Source organism: Ictalurus furcatus, chromosome 6, assembly GCF_023375685.1.
Source record: "Ictalurus furcatus strain D&B chromosome 6, Billie_1.0, whole genome shotgun sequence".
Taxonomy (NCBI): domain Eukaryota; kingdom Metazoa; phylum Chordata; class Actinopteri; order Siluriformes; family Ictaluridae; genus Ictalurus; species Ictalurus furcatus.
Window position 1 is genome coordinate 18,608,556 of NC_071260.1, and position 22,767 is coordinate 18,631,322.

Here is a 22,767-nt window from a genome sequence, read left to right on the forward strand (position 1 = left end):
CATAACAGCATTACCTATTTTCCTTTATAAATTTTGTCCTAAATGTTTTTGTCTTCTGCATTAGTGCGTCAGTAGAAATTTTAAACATGCTAAAGAGATTTTATTATGCCGTTAAGGTTCCCGTGAAGTGCCTTGAAACACGGAGCGTGCTAACCACTAAGCCACTGTGTGCCCCTATTTATATATTACATATATGTCATATATCATGATATATATGTTTTTCATTATTTTGAAAGCATCTTTGCTTTGCAGATTTTCATCCGAGGAAGCTGAGACTTTTGCGCAGTTGTGTATTTCAGTATCTCTTCAGTAGCTCTTCACGGTCTATTGGAATCAAAGTTGTTTATGTTCTTATGACCTGCAGCAGTTTGTCGTAGCGCTGGGCCGACATGAGGAAGCGTCCGTCCTCTAGCTGCATCTCACGGTTCTCCAGCAAGTTGTTGAGGACAGGCAGCACGTTCCTTTCGGCCTTCTCCAGCCCCTCCAGAACCAGAATTCGGCCCTCGGTTGCCGCTCTCACAGCACACTGCACACATGAGACGGCTCAGTGAGCTCAGCTAATGCCGAGAACACATCTTCACCTCACCCTGAGCTTTCCATTCAACCGCTTCATTAGCTAAAGTAGTCCTCTTAAAAAGCTCACATTCGAATATCCTTTAATAAACACTACAATCATCCTCAAAAATCCAAGTAACTGTGATTTGATTTTAAATGCTTTTAGAATGAAAAATCAAGGGAAAGCCCTTTTTGTGATGCAGCTAGTTTACCCAAAGTCCAAAAACAGCCCATTTCTATTTTAAAACCCTGAATACGTGTGGGCAGACTGATCAGATTTCTGCAGTTATGACGATGCAACCGTACAAACATGTGTGTACTGGAATCAAACAGTCTCGCCGTTCTAGGCATATGCCTAATTATGTGGAAAAAAGGGCCTACCAAAGTGTAGCCAGACGCTCTAAATTTAACTTGGGCTCTATTTCCACCATGGACTATACAATCCCATAATTACTAGAAACAGTAGAGACTCAGGACGAGGAGGTGAGCTAAAGCCACACACCAGCTACGCCATGTGTTATCAATGAAACAGCGAATCAGATCGCCCTAAATGTTCCTTCTGATTTGAATATTCGTAAAGTGGTCGATGTCTTTATGACTTTTAAAGACAGAAGACAAGAAAGACCAGCGGTAAGGTGGAAAAAGTGATCTCATGTGAAAGAACTTTTCCTGGAATTCCTGCACTATAACTGGCCATTAAGCTCGTGATGGGATAATTGAGGAGAGCTGGGCGCATGAGGTAACATTCATAAATACTCCAAGTGGACAGCAAAGTTCCTGGTCTGCAGTTATTTGGGCAGACACTTTACTAACGTCATGACTCAAAGCCTTTTCCTTACACAGGGAGAACACAGCGAATCGAAATCAGAAGCTTGATGCTTAAAGACTTGAGAGTCAGCTGCACCACTAACTTTCTCTTTGCGCTGGGCTCCGCAGCTGGGAGTTTAACTGATTAGATCATGCTTTCAAATGAAATCGTACATATCTTTGAAATGAACTTTCTCTTCCAATAAGCAGTAACATCCAAAATAATACTTCCTGCCTGGAAATCGAGCCTAAAGAGAAACTTAACAACATTACTGCAAATATTCTATTAACATACAGAGTCTACAGAGAGACATTTTATACACACAGCTGGTATATGGGTCAGACAAACAGCACAGAACCCCAGAGAGCAGTACAAGTTACTACTCCCTCCATCTTCACTCTCACTCTCTCATACATGAACACACCTTCCTTCTCTCACACATCCACTCACAAACACACACACACCTTCACTCTCTCTCTCTCTCTCACACACACACACACACGCACACCTTCCTTCTCTCACACATCCACCCACAAACACACACACACCTTCACTCTCTCTCTCTCTCACACACACACATACGTATACACACGCACACACACATGCATGCACGCACCTTCACGCTCTCACACATCCACCCACAAACACACATATCCCTTCACTCTCTCTCTCTCTCTCTCTCTCTCACACACACACCTTCACTCTCACACACCCCTTCACTCACACTCTCTCACACGCACACACCTTCCTTCTCTCACACATCCACCCACAAACACACACACACCTTCACTCTCTCTCTCTCACACACACACACACGCACCTTCACACGCTCACGTATCCACCCACAAACACACATATCCCTTCACTCTCTCTCTCTCTCTTTCACACACACACCTTCATGCTCTCACACACACACCTTCACGCTCTCACACACCCCTTCACTCACACTCTCTCTCCCTCACACACACACCCCTTCACTCGCACTCTCTCTCTCTCTCTCTCTCTCTCTCTCTCTCACACACACACACCTTCACTCTCTTGCACACACACACACACACACACATTCACTCTCTCTCTCTCACACACACGCACACACGCACGCACCACTGATTCACCTTGCTGTTAGTCTGTGTTCAAGAAACAGCTCATGCCCGGGAGACTGACGCCTCAATGGCAGTTTAATTCTATCCGTGTTATTCTTTAAGCATGTGATTAATTAACACACGGGTTAGAAGCAACAGCATGAAGGACAATCAATAAATAATTAAAACTGGTTGAGGTCGTTCGCTTTAAGGAGCACTTTGAGCACGAGATGATTTCTCACACAGCTGACCTCCTCCTAACGGCAGACGTGACGACACAAACACTGACGTACCTTCACCAGCTTTAATAAAAGAATAAACATCACAAATGGATGTGGACAAACACAAAAAGTCAGCAGATCTTGAAAAATCTAACCAGCAGTCAGTCCATCAGATACTGTCTTAACATACAGAACACAAAGTGATTCGTTAGAGGCGGGCCCACCTACAGAGACTGAAAGTGTTGAGTACGTCAGTGTTGCACTTTAAACTATATGACATGCACTGGGAGGAAAATTAAAGAGTGAAATACTAAGTTGGATACATCATAAAGGATTATAATGGACAAGAGGCATAATAACAAGCCTAAGACTTGGTACTTGCCTGGTCTATGTAGAAGGCTGTGCCAGAGCGGATTTCTCTGCGCTGCTTGAGATCAGTCTCAGTCGTGTCTCTGGATAGAGCCACGTACTCAACCTCTCTCTTCGTCAGCTCCTAGAACGCATGAGCAGCACACATTTCAAGCGCATGTATTTCTGAAATGAACAAAAGCTGGCACATACTGAGAGGTCATTATTAAATAGCTTTATACAGAATAGGGATCAAATGAAATATTGGTGATTAGAGCTACACTGTGTTACCAGATACTGCATGGCAATGGAACGGCGCAGAGGGCCAGGAGGACCGATGAGAAACACATCCTGCCCCAGCAGGTCTTTCTGCATGATCCAGCGAAGGTGCTGAGCAACTGTCTGTGGCATGGATTCTGTCACTGCACCAAACACACCATGACAGTGGAATGCAATGGAGCAACGTTACAAAAAGTCACAGCAGGATTGGGAATCTATCACCATTATTAAAACTGACAACAACAAAAAACTCTTTTAGAAGATCAAATGTAAGGGAAATGTCCCAACAAACTTTTTTTTTTCTAGTTACAGCTACATACAATTCTTTGCTTACAAAGCTCACAAATGAATGACTATGTTTACATGGACAGCAGTAATGTAATTATTGATCTTATTCTGAATAAGACATTCTGATTAAGGTATTTACGAGTTGCTTTTAGAATACTCCTTTCATGTTCCCGTTTTACATGTTATAGAACATAGATCGATTAACACGTCATTACGTCCCCACGCCACGCCGTCCGACGTTCCCTCCAGAATTTCACGCATCAACGTATACAGTTTTGGGTGTTTCATTTTTAATTTTACAAAAGCTTCAAGTGCAGGTAATTATTTGTCATGCTATACATGCAGATAGACGACTGATTGAAGCCGTGCACAATAAAATCTCTAGTGTTGAATTAACACCAAGAGTGCTCGTTTGTGTTCAATGGATTTATATAAACACTGTAGGGTGTAAATTCCACACTCTGGGTGTTAAATCAACACTGGGGATTTTGTTGTGTGGGCTGCGTCCGAAACCGCATACTTACCTACTGTATAGTAATACATGTATTTCACCTACTATATAGTAGGTAAGTACGCGGTTTGGGACACAGCCGTGCTCTCCTGTTTGCCGTCAAACGGCTGAGCACTGCCGTGTGTGTACGTGTGCCCTGTTGCAAAATGCAGTGAAAACCCCAACACGACGTTAATAATGTGATTAAGGTGTGTACATGTCTGTAATGCACTTCGATAATGCGACTGAAACAGGAGTACTCCACATGACTTAATACGATATGTGTTTACTTCGTGTATGACTTTAGCAGGGTTAAGATAATCAATAATCGCTGTTTACATGGTAGTTTCTTAATCAGAGTATTGTCTTAATCTTGTTAATATCGGATTATTGTTACTGACACACATTTACATTTCCCTTTTAATGCATAGCCATTAGTTATCTCTAAATAAGGCACATAAATTTAAAGTGATTTAACATGACCACCATTGAGACATCTGTTTAGTCTGTACTCTCCGATGCATGTTTTTGGATGTAATTAAATGAGTAATCGCACCCCACGCCACGCACAGACCAACTAATCGATAATGAGATTTGTTGACAATGATTTTCAAAATTGATTATTATCAATTTTATTGATTAATTGTTGCAGATCTAGCTAGATCCGTACTGTTTCCTAAACGTTTTCTGAATGTCTACACTTTTTCATTTAAATTGCATACCTTCCCAGACTTTCCAAAGCAGACATGAACCCTGAGGATAAACTGCAGTTACTGCGATAATGAAAACTAGCTATTAAAAAGAATTAGCATCCATTAACATCCATCCATGGTCAAAGGCCAAAGGGAGAAAAACTGGCTGTGCTCTCTGGGTGGGAGGGAAAGCATTACTCTCTCTCTCCTGTCAATCACAGTGACACTAGCCAATTGTGGGCATGTGTGAGCTCATGTATGTGGAAGAGGGCAGATAGTGCTTTCCTGTAAGTGTGTTACGCTGCACTGTGATGCAGAGTGAGCAGCAGTTTGTATGAAGTTGTCTGAGGAAGCATTGTAAGCCTCCCTGATTCATAGTTGTCATTTTATAGAGAAGGGTTGGCTGGTGATGGCAGATAATCAAATTGGGAGAAGACTTTCTCCCAAAAGAAGAATTTTTAAGAAGAACTTATCAAAATAATAACATCTGTTGCACTTGTTGGGGAAGTATACTGTTTCACTAACTTTCCTGAACTGTAATGTAATCTTTAAGAGTATGATAATAAAGCACTCACAAGATATAATGCTGTGATTCCTTCTGTTTTTGTGTATCTCTCATACTAAATTGTTTCAGAAATTAAAACAAAATTAAAACAAAAAAGATCAAACAAAGGCAACCCAAGTAAACACAAAGTACAGTTCTTGAATAATAATCATGTTATCTATTGAAGCAAAATGTCAACCAATACCAAGTGGGCCTGTGAGAAAATGTATTTGCCCCTGTAGTTAATAATTCCCCAAATCCAAGAAACTGCATTCATAATGGGGTTCAGTTATGAAGTTGGTTAAAAGTTGGTTTTACTTAGCCAGTAACACACTTTGACAAAGTTTAAAGAAATTCCGGAAATGATGAGGAAGAAGGTGATCGAAATACATCAGTCTGGGAAGGGTTCCAAAGCTATTTCAGAGGCCCTGGGACTCACAGTGCCACAGAACCACGGTGGGAGCATTATCTCCAAATGGAAAAACTCTACATAGTAGTGAACCTTCCCAGAAATGGCTGACCTTCCAAAATTCCTCCAAGAGCACAGGAACGACTCATCCAGGAAGTCCCAAAAGAGTCAAGGACAACATCGAAGGATCTACAAGTCTCTCTTGCATCAATAAAGGTTCATGACTCCACTTTCAGAAAGACTCTGGGTAAAAATAGCATTCATGGAAGAGTGGTGAGGTGAAAACCACTGCTAACCCAGAAGAACATTCAGGTTTGTCTGAGTTTTACCAAAACACACCTTGATGATCCTCAAACCTTTTAGGAGAATGTTCTCTGGACTGATGAGTCGAAACTGGAACTGTTTGGAAAAAAGGAGTCCCATTACATCTGGCGTAAACCAAACTCCAAATTCCACAAAAAGAACATCATACCTACGGTCAAGCATGGTGGTGGCATTGTGATGGTGTGGGGATGCTTTGCTGCTTCAGGGCCTGGGCAACTTGCAATAATTGAGGGAAACATGAATTCTGCTCTCTACCAGAAAATCCTAAAGGAGAATGTCCGGTCTTCAGTCCGTAAATTTAAACTCAAGCGCAACTGGATTATGCAGCAAGACAATGTTCCAAAGCATAGGAGTAAGTCCTTGTCCTAGGAGTAAGTGAAAGACTGATCTCCAGTTATTGGAAGCGTTTGGTGGGACAACCAGATTTTAAGTTTTTCCACAAGGCTGATAGGTCTTGGATAAGTTTGTTTTGCTTAAAAAAACTGTATTGTTTGTTTACTCAGGTTGCCTTTGTTTTATGGTATATTTCGTTTGAAGATTGAAAACTATTTAGCATGAGATATACACAAAAAACAGAAGAAATCAGGGTGGGGCAAATACTTTTTCAAAGCACTATTCTGTGAAATAACTATCAAATTCTGAACCTTAGACCATTCAGATTTAAAAAAGGAAAAAAATCGTAATTGCCTATGGAGTATTCTCCATGCCGCATATCTTTATAAGAACTCCCTGATGTCAATTAATCCAGAGAACAGTATCCTTGCTCAATCACACTACTTGAACTAAATCAACTCCCAGCTCGATTTGGAAAGTCAAACAGAGCAAACATATATACATTTCCTGTAGTCTTTTTGTTTTTGTTCTTTTACCTTCCATTCCAAAAGACAACTAGCTGGGGGAGGGGGGGGGGTGTTTCGGGGCAGTGAGCATCTGCCTTTGGGGTGCATTTACAACAGTTTTTGAATGAGCACGAATTCCGAAACTAAGCCAGTGGAAGAAATTTCCCTATTTACACGTTTAAATAATAATAATAATAATTATAATAATAATTATAATAATAAACACCCCTTTAATTGAATTTCTCTCGATCGCATTTAATTTATTTTTGTTAGTCCATAACTTCTGAATTCACATATTTCAAAATCAAATCCCACTTTCTTCTTCTGTAGACTTTGGGATGGGCCATAAGCTAAAGACCTGAGCTAAATTTATATGAAATAACAGCTAAAAGGTTGAAAGAAATGCTCATTTATATAATAAATCAATTACTTGATAGAACTTTTGAGTTTACTAAACAGAAAAAAAATTAATTAAATGAGTAACGTAATATTAATGTGCATTCCTTCCTTCGATTTTGGAACCACTGCTCATATCATAAGCCAGGGCTGATATCTGAACAGCTGACTGGTTCAGGTGAGAACTGACATTTCAGAGAGAGAAGACGGTCAATGATTAATTACACTAAGAAAAGCACATACTGTGATTTACTGGGACAAGCTCAGGGTTTCTTGGTGTCTTGAGCTGATAGGAGATCTCCCCTATCTTCACAGTGTCACCTGTCAATCAAGGCATGATCAAAGGAAATGGCATGAGTTAGAAAAATAGCTTTGCAAACGTATTACTGTAGCCTGTTACAAACACACATGACCTTGATCACTGTTGCTACTTTTATAGTTTATTCTGCATACCAGCGGAACTGTTGTGACGACAACAACATTTATTGCATTGTCACTGCTATTAAACAGTGTAGTAGAAAGTCATCAGCAGTTTTGGACATACTGATGTTGACAAGTTACTCCAACTGAAGAAGAGCCACACAGGTTAGGTTTTCTAATCTAATATCAGACTGCAAGGGTGTGTTTAGTAGTGGCTGCAGGTGAAGTTTGGAATGTGCATCTACCTGATGAAGTGTTTAAGAGTTTAACCTCATGCGTACTCCATTTCCAGCCTCCCCTTGACATGACGGGACCCAAAATGTTCCGGAGTCTTCGGGCAGCAACAGCTGCGGCTGTTCCTTTGAATAAAATTTGTGACTGCATTGTGGGGTTTTTTATATCAACGTTAAACGACAAAACAAGTGGACATTCTGAATTATTTCGTGTTTTCCTTCATGTTAGCTGCCAAAAAACCGCCGACAGCAACTGTCCTGCGGAGGAAAATAGTTGAAGAACAGAGGTTATGCGTCGCATAATTGCTCCGTGCGAAACGGGAAACACCGTTCTGGTTCCGAGAAAAGCGTATGTCTCTTTGGAATCTGTCGGGAACATAATAATAATAATAATAATAATAATAACAACAACAACAACAATAATAATAATGATTATTATGATGATGATGATAATGATAATAATAATAAGTTGTTGTTGTTTACATTCGTACTACAATCAACATAACATTGTTTGTGTACTTCTATGACTACACTGCTAGTTTTTCTTTAACTTGTTAAATTAGACTATTCTAACGTGATACCACTTGTATGTCCTTAAGACTTTGCCTTAAGATTACACTCATCGATCACTGACTCTCTCTCTCTCTCTCTCTCTCTCTCTCTCTCTCTCTCTATATATACACACACACACACACACACACACACACACACACAGGACAATTTCTTGATTGTCTTTGACTATCTGTTTATAAATTATTTGGCCTTCTTAACGCTTCATTATAATTAATCTACTCTTGCAAAGAAAACAACAACAACAAAAAAAACAACTACTGCTGGAAAAAGATCAAAACAGCTTTGAAATGTAGGTTTAATGAATACACTGAAACTGTAAGTGTGTATACATGTCCTTAGGTTTAGGAAGTGTGTGGTTTTTTGTCGGTTTGTGTCACAGTATTGGTTCAAGCTGCATCATTGGTTATTCATCACTACACTTCCCTTTTCAGCCAGCGTTTAGACTTAATCTGGGAAACAGGCCCAGAATGATTTTAAAACGATCTGTGAACATTACTCCACATAAACATTTATTCTTGTAGTCAATTCCTTGGTGCATCGGGAACTCCAAGAAACTATTTTCACCACTTCATTTTCCAAACAGCTACATATTTGCACTCAGACAGAAAAACAAAAAGTTCCTCAAGGATTCTTGGCTCTGGCTTTCCAAAAGGGGTTCTACTAGTTACCTTTTCTGAAAGACAAGACCCAATAACTACAATCCATCCAATACAATCCATGTTAGATGTAAGCTTTTTCTAAGGATGTAGATTGTATCCTTGTAGTTATATGTTGTCTAAATGAATAAATGTGATTCTTTGCACATAATTAGACGGTGTGTATAGTTTATCAGGTCACCTCTGATCAGCCCAGATGTCTATAAAGGCGAACTCCATCTTGTCCCAGACTAGAAACTGAGCTGTGTGCTCACTATCTTTAATATAGGCTATAAGTGCACTGTGCCGCTTTCAACTCAGATCGACTCAACAAAAATCGTGAAGGATTAAGAGAATTAGTAAGATTGTGTAGCAGGAGCAGGTCAGCTAGCCTTCTCAAGTGTGTCAAAATAGGACAAGCACTAATGGCGGGTTTTTGGATGTAGCCATGGTGATCACTCCACTTCCATTTACGGCTTGACATTTATCACGTGGCGAGAAGGCGCAGCCCTTGGAGAGACCCTGAACGAGGAGGAGGAGGAGGAGGAGGAGGAGGGAGGTGATAAGTGGTGGAGTGAAGAAGCCGTAATAAACTAATAGCGAGTTGAAGAATCCACCCATATGCCCGGTTCCACGCTAACAATTTCACCTAAACATTCGACTGAAAGTGTGTAAAGCGCTGGTGTTTGCGGCAGCGGGACAGCGGAGGGATTTGGGAATATGGACGATGAGTACCAGTATACACGGAGCCCTGCCTGGGAGGAACTGGTGAGTACAACCTCACTGATTTCCTCACCGGAGTTGTTTCTACACACATTCTTCATGACTGATTAAGGTTGGTTACTGGAACACCGAGATGAGCTTTTGGAGAAAAGAGTGTGGTTGGGTTTTTAGCGCAGTGATAAGAAATGAGAAAAGAAAGTGAGCAGAGAGAAGGCTGCCGCTAGAAAGCTCTGCTTTTTCCTGCTTTTGTTGCGCTCGGAGGAAGGGAGAGGATGATAGACGCGGACCGCCTTCTTCAAACAGGCGAACTGCACTTATTAAGCAAACCTGAGGAGATGTTTAGATAAGCTTATCTTCCCAATCTGAAACAGTTTCGCAGCTCCAGCCCTTTAACCCGAGCGCTGATACACTGGGGCTGGTCAGAAAGTAGACGCGAACTACATTCAGAGAGTTTGAGGATTTCGGTAGTCACTGCCATTTAACGTACGAGCCTGTTGTAATGAAGAAAGAAAGAAACTGATAGAATAGAACAGAATAGAATGGAATAGAATAGAATAGAGTGGAGAGTAGAATAGAATAGAGTTAATAACAGAACAGAATACTACAGAATAGAATAGATAATAGAATGGGATATTGAATAGAAACAGTATAGAATGATACATAATAGAATGAAAATCTATAGAATAATATGGAAGAGAATAGAATAGAGAAGAGTAAACAGTAGAATAGAATAGAATATTGAATAGAACATAATAGAACCGTATAAAAGGATATAAAAATAGAATAGAATGTATAGAATAAGATGGAATAGAGAATAGAATAGATTAGAATGCAATGTATAGAATAAGATGGAATAGAGAATGGAATAGAGTAGTATAGAATAGCATAAAACAATACACAGAGTAGAATAGAATAAATATGTCGAATTGAATATAGAATATAATATAGAAGAGAACAGACTGGTATAGAATGATACAGAATAGAATAGTTTTTTTTTTAAATTTAGAATAATATGGAATATAGAGAATAGATCAGAATAGAATGGTATAGAATAGAATAGAAAAATACACAGAGTAGAATAGAATAAATATGATGTAGAATTGAATAGAGAATAGAATATAGAAGAGAACTAAACAGAACAGATTTGTATAGAATGATCTAGAATAGAATTTTTAAATAGAATAATATGGAATATAGAGAATAGATCAGAATAGAATAGTATTGAATAGAATAGAAAAATATATACAGTAGAATAGACTAAAATGCTGTAGAATTGAATGGAGAATAGAACAGAATAGAATGGTGTAGAATGACAGAATAGCACAGAATAAAAAATAATGTAGAGTAATATAGAATAGAATATTGTCACGTGATTGGTAGACGAGAATCACAGCAATTTGACTCATTGTTAAGAACCCAATTGTTAACAAATAATAAATGATCATTAAAAAAAATGCCATCTATTCAAATATTTCCTCGTGTAGCCCACTTATAGAGGATAAACTTTATTCTGTGGCATAAATCATTTCCTCGCTGATCACTGAAGCGAGTCTTAAGCAAGGACTACTTGAATAAAATAAAATTATGCTCATATTTCTTTGATTCCCTTGTTTATTAGAGTACTGTCTAACTGACCGCGATGGTTCAGGTGAAAGTAATCAAGAAAATATTCCGAATACACTTCAGTCCTTAAGGTTTCTGCTGAGGTCCCTCATGGTGGAAGAATAAAAAGGTGCCACGTAGAAGCCTAAAGCTGAGGGTTTATCAGAAATGATTCAGCGTAGACTGGATCATCAAATGAACCTTTAAATATGGCTATTTTAAAAAATGAGCAAAAAAGGATTAAAATAAATATATGTCCAGCTAAATATAAAACCAGTGTAAATAATTTCGCTTCACACGACTAAACGAGGCTACAGGGACAGATTTTCGATTTGAATGTTGTTTATAGAGCCTAGCTAAAGAACAGAGCTGTATAGTAGACACAGCCCGGTGCCTTAAGTACAGTAGGCTGTGTACAGTAGAGAGACATCTGTTGCAGTGTGAGTTGGACTCACCGCTAGGGTCTGCTACAGAGATTCCCTCCCGCTCTCTTGTGATAGTAGTAATAGTAAAAATAATAATACAAATAAAAATAATAATAATGATGTATCTGCGCTGTGTAGCCTCTCGGGCTGAGTGGAAGCACCAGCCGTGGCTTTAAAAACGCCCTCGACAGGGAGAGCTGCGTACAGAATGCCCACGCGACAGTAAGCCTTTATAGGACAGAGTGAGGAGGACTGAGCGCAGTGCATGGGCAGTAGGAAGAGAGGAGGATGACGGCGAAGCGAGCCGCTGTGGAGCCGCTGCTGTGCGGCTCTCCGTGGCTCGTGGAACGGAAAGGAGCGGCAGCACGCGCTCACCACGGTTCCGCTCTCCCGCACCAGGAGCCCCGCGGAGCGGCCGCCACTCAGCACAGCAGCGCGGGCTCCGGAGCCGCCGGAGGGTCGGGAGCTGCAGACGAGTCTTCGGACAGCGAGGGCGAGCAGGAAGGGCCGCAGAAGCTCATCAGGAAAGTGTCTACGTCCGGCCAGATCCGGAGCAAGGTAAGCGACCAAAACATATGGATGTAGGCTATGAATTGTGATGTGACTTTGGGTGTACAGTATGATAGCTATGTATCTACAATCCTCAGTGCTTACACACGCTCAAGTGATGGCCTGCCTACATCACACCAATCAGGAACAGAACAACACATAAACGATTTGCCTTTCTTTCTTCCTTCCTTCCTTCCCTCCTTCCTCTCTTTCTTCTTTATTCCTTCCTTCCTTCCTTCCTTCCTTTCTTCTTTCCTTTCTTTCTTCCTTCTTTCCTTTCTTTCTTTCTTGTTTCCTTTCTTTCTTTCTTTCTTTCTTTCTTTCTGTCTTTCTTTCTTTCTTCCTTCTTTCTTTCTTTCTTTCTTCCTTTCTTCCTTCTTTCTTTCTTTCTTGTTTCCTTTCTTTCCTTTCTTTCTTTCTTCCTTCTTTCCTTTCTTTCTTTCTTTCTTTCTTTCTTCCTTTCTTTCTTCTTTCTTTCTTTCTTTCTTTCTTCCTTCTTTCCTCCCTTTCTTCCTTCTTTTCTTTCTTTCTTTCTTTCTAGCTGTGCACTGTTTCACCATTAACGCGATACAGACTAAACTGCTAAATTGTCAGGCCCGTCGCTTGTAAATGGAGCAAACCTGTTGATGCACCGCTTGTTGAAATAACATCAATGTGTTTGGATTCAGACACTCGGTATAATGTCACCATACACATACCATTGCTTTTAAATACTTAAGAATGATTAATGGGCGGAGAAAAAATCCAGTTAGTTGTTTTTATGTATTTAGCTGAGTTTGTTTACTAATCACTGACCTCTAAACACATCCAACCCTCATTTCCATCACTACGATTCACTTAGTCTACTTTGTTGGTCCTTGAGCATGGTGTACTCAATTAGGCGCCACCTTAGATGAAAATTACCAGGCACAGTAACTTGGCGACGTTCAGAAAGATCCTCTTTTCTGCCTAGTATGAGATCCCTCAATTATTGACTGCTGCTCTCTAGCCTCACTACATTATTTAAGAAGGTTATATTTAGAGTCTTGCTGCTCTGGATCATGAACTGATGCAAGAACGCTTTTGACATGTTAATTAAGAGCCCATTACACACACACGATGGGTAAATAGAGACTCCTTAAAATGTTAACAGGAATGCAAGAGCTCTTTCATCAAATGTCATTCCATCCCTCATCTTCACATTTCTCTATCAGACACATGACTGTGTCAATACAGTTAATAACTGAAGTGTTTTCCTCATCACATAACAACATGAAGTGAATGCAAAACTTGCATTATGCATGAATATTATTAAGATGAAAATGTAAAATATTTTTAAAATATTTCCTTTTAAAACGATCAGTAGATAGCTTAAAGAGATGTTTATATACTTACTGTAGTAGGTTACTAATCTGACTTAAACACATAAGCTTTGGAAAGAGCAGATCTGTTCACATTCATGGCTTTTCTTAAACACTATTGTTGTTGTTTTTTAAACAACGCTTGAATTCTCGAGGTTGGAGTTTCTCTAGTAGTGTTAAGGGAGCAGTTTACTGTTAGCCCCTTTAAGAGCCCTAAACAGGACATCTGCATCCTCAGTGGGAAACATAAGCACGGTTTGTATGTGTATACAGTGTATTAGTATGTGCTTATGTGTCTTTACAATGTGTGTGTGTGTGTGTGTGTGTGTGTGAGAAGAGAGACGAACAACTTGTACGTGCACACAATATAATCACTAAGTGCAATAAAGGAAATGACAATTTTTGTCATTTTGGGTGGCCAAAAATGCTCAAAATCATGATACTTGATATGTATCACGACAAGCCTGACAAAAAAAACCCAAACCCTGAGTTCAGGGATGCTTTAATTTAACATCTGCAAAAATTATGAAGGCAACATTTGAAAAAAATCTATACAAAATTTTAATAACTATTCAGAGTTTGTAATTGTTCTAATTATACTGCCTATATATGTCTACTCTGATGGCCCAGAAAATTGTATTGTGACATGATTTATTATGGTACTTGTATTATATTGTCATATTGCAAAATCATTACACGACATATCCAAAGTTCAGAAACTTTAAAAAAGAGAGAAAGAAGTAAGTTTTGTTTCTGGGAGCTGCTATAGCTGGACTTGTTTTAACTGGACCTCTGCCGAAGCAGACTGTGCACTGGGCTGTGATGTGTGCAGATTAGCAGTAATGGAGCACACAGCCTCTGAGTGTTCCTCCTCATTGTTTGCCCAACTTGGCTCATCATAGAGGCTGTCTATGGCTTCCTGCCTGCTCCTCATCCACATCACACACACGCACACACACACACACACGCGCGCACACATGCACACACACTCACACACACAACACACACTCACTCACACATACACACACACACACACGCAAGCACACACTCACACACACACACACAACACACACTCACTCACACATACACACACACACGCATGCACACACACTCACACACACAACACACACTCACTCACACATACTCACACACACTCACACATACAGTCTCACACACACACACTCACTCACACACACATACAGTCTCACACACACTCACTCACTCACACACACACATACAGTCTCACACACACACACAACATGCGTGTGTCTCATACGCACACACAAACAACACATTTATATAGTCTCACACACACATACAGTCTCACACAGACACACACACACACACACACACATGCATGCACACATGCACGCACACGCACAAACAACACATATATACAGTCTCATACACACATGCATGCACGCACGCACACACACACACACATGCACGCACACACACAAACAACACATATATACAGTCTCACGCACGCACGCACACACACACACACACACACACACACACACACACACGGCTGTCCAGATGCTGTGGATCTTTTACTGCAGGGATGCAATGGCAGTTGTTCACCCTGATTTGCTGATGCCATGGCAACCAGCCGGTAGGCCTCCATCTTCATCAGAATAATGTGTAGGAGCAGAAAGCTTTGAACAGGATGCTCAGTGGCATCCAACAGTAGTTAAACTGGACAGAATAAGCCTTGAAGAAAGACTTGTTTTAATCTCTTTGTCTTATGATGTGTAGATTTGGTTTCCGTAGCAACACACCTCTTAGTGTTTATTCAGTAGGTTTCCCACTCAACACTCAGGCTATTTGTGATGCCAGTTTTCAGGTTTTCTACAAAAGCAAGGTGAGAAATTGTGCAACACACCAGTCTTTGAGAGGCAAAGATCATTAAAGAACATAAAATATCTGTATATTTTTTTTGGACAAAATTGATAAGATCCATTTTAAAAGTAGTGATTCAGTTCTGTCTGTAGATAAAATAATTTTTAAAATGATTTATTTCAGGTACTGTTTACGTCATGCCTGTGATACATGTAAACATATCATATGGTGAAACTTCCCCTTCTTTTGCAGCAAATTTCTTGACGCCTGAGCGGAGGCTTTTTTTGTGATTGTTGCAGCCAAAAATGCTTGCTGTTGCTGTGGCTTTTTTTTCAAAATTGTGCTTTTTTTTTGCTGAAAACTACTCGAATTGGCGAAATCACAGTTGCATGATATTGTTTTGCATGATCTTTCACAGTGATGTTTGTTGGTAAGTGAGACCTTTTAGGTGTACTCATATTCGACGCACGTGATCCCAAGAGGACCTTGACTACACGTGCTTTGTGATGCCACCACATGATGCGTCTTGGTCCAAATCTGCGGAAAATCTGCGTTAATTGAAATAAAAAAATCGCAAGCTCCTCCGAATATTGTGGCGTTTGCTTGATTTTGCGTTCATTTCTGCGATCGCGAAATCCTAGAGGGACTCTGCCTATACCATGAAATTCCTTTACCATTAAATAGAGGAATATAGATTTCTTTAATGCTGTAAAATCAACTTATAAAAAAGTCTTACTGACTTGATTTCCTAATGAATATCAGCCCTCTGTACTTTTAACGCACTGAAAGTCTAAGGTTACCCTGTTGTCGTCTGCAGTGATGCGATTAGCCATGGAATGGGGGAATTTGATAGTGCAATTAAAACAGGAAACACACACAGCTGATACTGCACTTTGAGCTCAATGCTGCCGTGTTAGACAATTATCTACACAGCTTATTACAATATTGTTGATCAGAAATGACATTAATTATGGGTAGAAAAATTGCACAAATGAAACTGCATGCAGAAGTGTTAGACAAGGTTTACATACACTTCCTTTTTTTTTCTTTTTTTTTCAGCTGTCTGCCTCTTTTTTTCCAGTTTCATTTTTATTGAACATTTCTGCTGAAAATTTCTGCTGAACATTTCTACTGAACATTTCTGTTGAACATTTCTGCTGAACATTTCTACTGAACATTTCTACTGAACATTTCTGCTGAACATTTCTGCTGAACATTTCTGCTGAACATTTCTACTGAACATTTCTGCTGAACATTTCTGCTGAACTAAACATTTCTGCTGAACTAAACATTACTGCTGTACATTTCTGCTGAACATTTCTGCTGAACTAAACATTTCTGCTGAACTAAACATTACTGCTGTACATTTCTGCTGAACATTTCTGCTGAACTAAACATTTCTGCTGAACATTTCTGCTAAACATTTCTGCTGAACATTTCTGCTGAACGAAATATTTCTGCTGAACATTTCTGCTGAACGAAATATTTCTGCTGAACATTTCTGCTGAACATTTCTACTGAACATTTCTGTTGAACATTTCTGCTGAACATTTCTGCTGAACTAAACATTTCTGCTGAACTACATACACTTCTTAAGTCTCATCTGATTTACTTTACCATTAAAAATGACAAAACTGTGAAAGAAGCCGAGAAGCCATTGTACCATTCTACCATATTATTAAGGCAAGAGTGAGTGCAGCTCAGATAGCTCAGATCCAGGTGTATAGATAAGGAGGGGAAATCCATGATAACACTGATCGAGAGGACTGCAATCATGTCTGACAAGTCCTCTTATTGAGTTAGGGATATCTGCTTTGTCTGTATGTCCTATGCCCTGTGCTCTTACGCATGAATAAGATGCACTGTCGATTAGATAGTGGAGCTGGAAGAGTGGAATTGCCACAGGCATGAAGCAGAATACACACCGTCTGTTTGAGTAGTTTGCTATACAATCAGATCATCTGTCTTTCACACATAGGGCTCTAATTTCATAAGCAGGTGCAAGCGTAATTTAGTGGCATAACTCGAACACAATCTGAACCGCTAATTAGGTTAAGCAAAAGCTAATTTTCCCATTTTGCTCTCACGTGCTATTTTTTAATGACAAAATATCAACACTGCCTGTACTGACAAGAGGGGTTAGACTGTTAAAATCCGCCAATGGAGTAATTGGAGAACACCCACTCAGAGTTGTCAAGACCTCCGCTTAATGTAAGCACAACACTGTCATTTCCTGATATCAGGAAAAGCCTTAAAAGTCCTGTCCTATTTCTGCATTTTACTATACTTTAATGATAATCAGCTACTAACAAAACTTCTAGACTACTAACTAAATACAACTAACTGAATTATTTTTTTATTTTGAATTATATTTATTATTTGAATTATAATTATTTGTACTTGCACGTTTGCCTCGCAACTCCAGGGTTGGGGGTTCGATTCCTGCCTCCGCCCTGTGTGCGCAGAGTTTGGACGTTCTCCCTGTGCTTCGGGGGTTTCCTCTGGGTACTCTGGTTACTTCTTCCAGTCCAAAGACTTGTGTTGTAGACTGTTGGGCATCTCTAAATTGTCCGTAGTGTGGGAATGGGGCGTGTGTGCGATTGTACCCTATGATGGGTTGGCACCCCGTCCAGGATGTCCCCCACCTTGTGTCCCTAGTTCCCTTGGATAGGAAGCTCCAGTCTCCCCGCAACCCTGTGTAGGATAAGGAGTACAGAAAAATGGATGGATGGATGGATGGATGGACATTTCTGAAATGCATAATATGTAGCATGAAATATAGGTTTGCTTAATATACAGCTAGCAAAGCAGCAATTTTGTGAAAAAACTGTTCAGTGGTACATTGGTACATTTATTGTATGAAAAAAATTAACAGTGAAATGGAGAGGAAATAAAAATTCTGTTTCCAATCGGAGTTTGTAAAAGACATCATAGAAAACTGTGCCCACATGACTCCACATGCCGAAGTGTCCTTGGGCAAGACACTGAACCCCAAGTTGCTCCCGATGGCAAGTTAGCGCCTTGCATGGCAGCTCTGCTACCATTGGTGTGTGTGTGAATGGGTGAATGAGACACAGTGTAAAGCGCTATGGATAAAAGTGCTATATAAGTGCAGACCAAAACTGTACTGTCATATTTATATATTCTCCTGCAGTATTGCAGGAGAAAGAGTGCGGTTATACTGAAGATCATAGGTAATTACAGCCATGCTGATATTCAGTGAAACCGCATGAGTGCAAGTGTATGAAATGGTATCAACAAAATGAATTTAATACCAGGGTTACCAAATTTATCATCTCAATAAAGATAAAAAAAAAATAAGCATAGAATGTGAACACACATGAAAACACACCAATGATGTGAAATCTATAAATTAAATTTAAAAGTATGCCATTATGAAAACGTCACTGCTGATGTCACTGTCACTACTTTCATGTACTCATTTATTAAAGGGAATGAGAGGAGCTGATCTGATTGGATGTCACCTAAACGCACGTCTTCATAATGTATTCATTTTAGCCTAACTCCCTTTTTACAATTTCCACACTTTTTGCTACATTGTGCTAATGGTCACAAAAATAAGTAAGGAATTAAAAACACAATGGCGCATATAAGATGCTATTATAAGAAAGTAATCAATGGAAGGGTGGTGTGAAATCTGTGTATCATTCGTTCTTTTCATATTCAGTTAAACCAAATATGAAAAAATGGCTTGTTCATTTATTATTCATTTACAAATCCCAAAATGAGAAGAAAAAAAATAAACGAATAACAAGCTGTTTTCCGTAATTTCAATCTCATGCTCAAGTTAAAAATAAGAAATTAGAAAATGGGTTTAATGTCAGGTTTCATTTCAGCATGCTATTTTTTTTTCAGTTGGCTATAACCTGAAAGCTACTTGTTTCTTCATGTGTTGTGCTGGATAAAGGTCTTTTTTGCTGAAGAGCATAGAGAGTTTTGTGCTATTTAAGGGAGCCAAATGTGTAACCCTCAGAGAGGACTGCAGTTAAACCAGTCACTCTTCCTGAAACCAAGATTATTATATATAATGTAATACCATGGTATTAACCGCATGTAAATTTTAGGGGCGCGGCTTTTAGATACTTCTGGACACTTTTTTAGATAGCGGAAAACGAGCGTCTGCTAGCTCCTACACAACCAAGGCAATTTAACTTTCTACATAATGATAATTTTAAATAAATAAATAACAAAACAAACAATTCACAATATGGATGAGAATACAGGCTAAAAGTTTTTATATTTATAATTTGAAATGAACTGTCTGTTGTAGCTAGGTTGAACTTCTCTTGGCTCATTGCAATTCATTGATTTTTAAATCTGAATTTGAAATATGCCAAATTTCTAGAATAAAATGAATAAACTTTTATTCGGCACATAGAGTACCTTATTGTGAACTGATATGAGTGGGTTTGATTGTCGATCCGGGATTTGAAATGTTAAAAATTAAAAATACCCTCCTGATTCAATTATATTGGCAGATCTTGTGACTCCACTGTATCAGTGACTACGTTTACATGCACATGTATATTCCGAGATGAATTGCAATTGGCAATATTCTAATTAGTACTGTGTCATGTAAACGCTGCAATCCGATTGCCCGATTCAGATTAAGACAATATTCTCATCAAATTCTGATTCCCACCCCTGAATATGCCTGTTTTAATCGGATATTTGTTGCATATTCAGAACCTTATACACCTTATTCAGAAAATCCACTGAAAGGAGATATATGTGCATGCTCAGTCCACAAGGAATTGTAGGTGCTAACAGATGCTTAGCTGTAGGCTAGGTATTTGGCAATGGCAACTTGGGCATGCTTACAGCAACCATGTATACAGGAATATGATGCCTGCATGCATATACAGTGCTGTAAGAGAAGTATCAGTATTTCTTTTGTTTTTGTGTATATCTCATACTAAATAGTTTTAGATCTTCAAACAAAATACAACATAAAACAAAGGCAACCTGAGTAAACACACAATAAACTTAAAATCTGTTTGTGCCACCTTTAGCAGCAATAACTGCAACCAAACTCTTCCGATAACTCGAGATCAGTCTTTTGTTTACTTCTAGGACTAGGATTTACTCCTATGCTTTGGAACATTGTCTTGCTGCATAATCCAGTTGTGCTTGAGTTTCAATTTACGGCCTGAAGACCGGACATTCTCCTTTAGGATTTTCTGGTAGAGAGCAGAATAATTTTTTTCCTCAGTTATTGCAAGTTGCCCAGGCCCTGAAGCAGCAAAGCATCCCCACACCATCACACTGCCACCACCATGCTTGACCATAGGTTTGATGTTCTTCATCAACAGTTCCACTTTCGACTCATCAGTCCACAGAACATTCTCCCAAAGGGTTTGAGGATCATAAAGGTGTGTTTTTGTCAAAATTCAGACGAGCCTTAATGTTCTTCCATGGACGCCATTTTTACCCACTGTGTTTCTGATAGTGGAGTCATGAACAGTGACCTTTACTGATGAAAGAGAGGCCCGTAGGTCCTTTGATGTTGTCTTTGGCTCTTTTGTGACTTCCTGGACGAGTCGTTCCAGAGTATGTTACTAGGTAAGACCTTGTAACGAACTTCGTGCTGTTGAAAAAGTTCTATTTAAGTGTTGATTTGATTGAACAGGGTTTGCAGTAATCAGGCCTGGTTGCGTCTAGTCCAGCTGAACCCCACTATGAATGTAGTTTCATAGATATGGGGAATTAGTAAATATGGGGGCAAATATATTTTCACACAGGCCCAGATGATATTGGATAATTTTTTGCTTCAATAAATAACATTATCATTTAAAAACTATATTTTGTGTTTACTCAGGTTGCCTTTGTTTTATCTTAGATTTTGTTTTAATTTCTGAAACAGTTTAGTATGAGATATACACAAAAACACAAGGAATCAGGATACTTTTTCACAGCACTATAAATATCGTATTCGGAATATGGCTGCAACCTGAATATAGACCAGAATTTAAATGGAATTTGATGCGCATGTAAACACAGTCAATGATTACATACCCCATACAAACCCCTGTGTAAGTTGGTGCCATAGAAATGATAATATACTGTATTTGAATGAGCACATTAATATAAACCTGTGATTTACCATGCAGCAGTAACTAATCCCATATCCATGCTGTTAAAGAAAACGAATCAAAACATTCTGGCCAATCCGATTAGAGAATTAAACAGTGCTGTAGTGTAATGAGGATATATAACACAGCAATCATGTTGTCTTTGTGATCTACTTCACAAACCATAAGGTTCATGGGAAATGGTTACTCCATAGTCTTCTGTTTAAAAGTCTTTCCCATATATTACGGGTTATGTTCGTTGATTTACGGTGGGTATTTTACAGATCAGTTCTGTTGATAATACAGGGAGTAAAGACAGAAAGCCCTCTATGAATCCCTTTTCTTCCAGAGTCACTGGGTTCCTGTTGAAGACACAAGATTAGACAAAGCTTCCCCATTCAAATATGATTTCCTGCTCTTTCACAAGGGGTATGTAACCAAAGCAATATATTCCCCTTGTTATATAATTTCCATTTTCATCCCAATTGGCTCCAGTTGACATACAGTATGTCCCATCTCACATTATTTCATTTTGCAAAGATTGATCGCTTTGTAGTGTGTGACTGTGTCAAACCCTAATATCCTACCGACCCTAAATGCCACTGTATTTAGTTGTAATAAGGCAGTTGCTACTTGGATGTGCCACGTTTTGGCCAAAAGAATCAAGATTATATTAAGAGGCTGTCCGGAAGATGTATGTTTGCATTATATGTGGATACTGGAGGAGGGGTGGCAAGTAGAGATGTAACGGTATGAAAATTTCATATCACGATTATCGTGACCAAAACTATCACGGTTCTCAGTATTATCACGGTATTGTTAAAATGTGCTGAAAATGTACAAAAAGCCTGTTACACACACTGAAATCATTTAAACAGGTTTTATATTTTAATATAAACTGATGGATGGTTGTCAGTAGGCTTGCTGCGATAGTCGTGTTCCCGGTGTTGCACGGTGTTCAGTCGCACACCGATTATATCACTTGCCCATCGAAGCACCGCCCCCACTGACGTTTTGTTTTTTTAGAGTAATAATAATCATTTAGTTCAGTTAGAGAA

The 22,767-nt window shown here is 39.3% G+C and overlaps 2 protein-coding genes across 6 annotated transcripts in view; one reads left to right on the forward strand and one right to left on the reverse strand.

Annotated features, from left to right (window-relative positions):
• The window catches only part of vwa8 (von Willebrand factor A domain containing 8), a 74,908-nt gene extending 66,658 nt beyond the window's left edge, over window positions 1-8,250 (reverse strand). Inside the window, exons 1-5 of the mRNA XM_053626887.1 lie at window positions 7,941-8,250; window positions 7,519-7,596; window positions 3,306-3,436; window positions 3,049-3,159; window positions 359-526 (exon numbers count right to left, since the gene is read on the reverse strand). Of these exons, the coding sequence (XP_053482862.1) occupies window positions 359-526; window positions 3,049-3,159; window positions 3,306-3,436; window positions 7,519-7,596; window positions 7,941-8,079 (627 nt within the window). The 5' untranslated portion in view covers window positions 8,080-8,250. The remainder of the gene's footprint in view (window positions 1-358; window positions 527-3,048; window positions 3,160-3,305; window positions 3,437-7,518; window positions 7,597-7,940) is intronic.
• Window positions 8,251-9,676: 1,426 nt separating this feature from the next.
• The window catches only part of dgkh (diacylglycerol kinase, eta), a 65,763-nt gene continuing 52,672 nt past the window's right edge, over window positions 9,677-22,767 (forward strand). For 3 of the 5 annotated variants that reach the window (XR_008386127.1, XM_053626888.1, XM_053626890.1), the window contains exon 1: window positions 9,677-12,444. Coding sequence is in view for 4 of the 5 variants with exons in the window: in XM_053626888.1 (XP_053482863.1) it covers window positions 12,175-12,444 (270 nt within the window). In the remaining variant the exon portion in view is untranslated. The remainder of the gene's footprint in view (window positions 12,445-22,767) is intronic. The other 2 variants (XM_053626894.1, XM_053626889.1) reach the window with 1 other exon arrangement.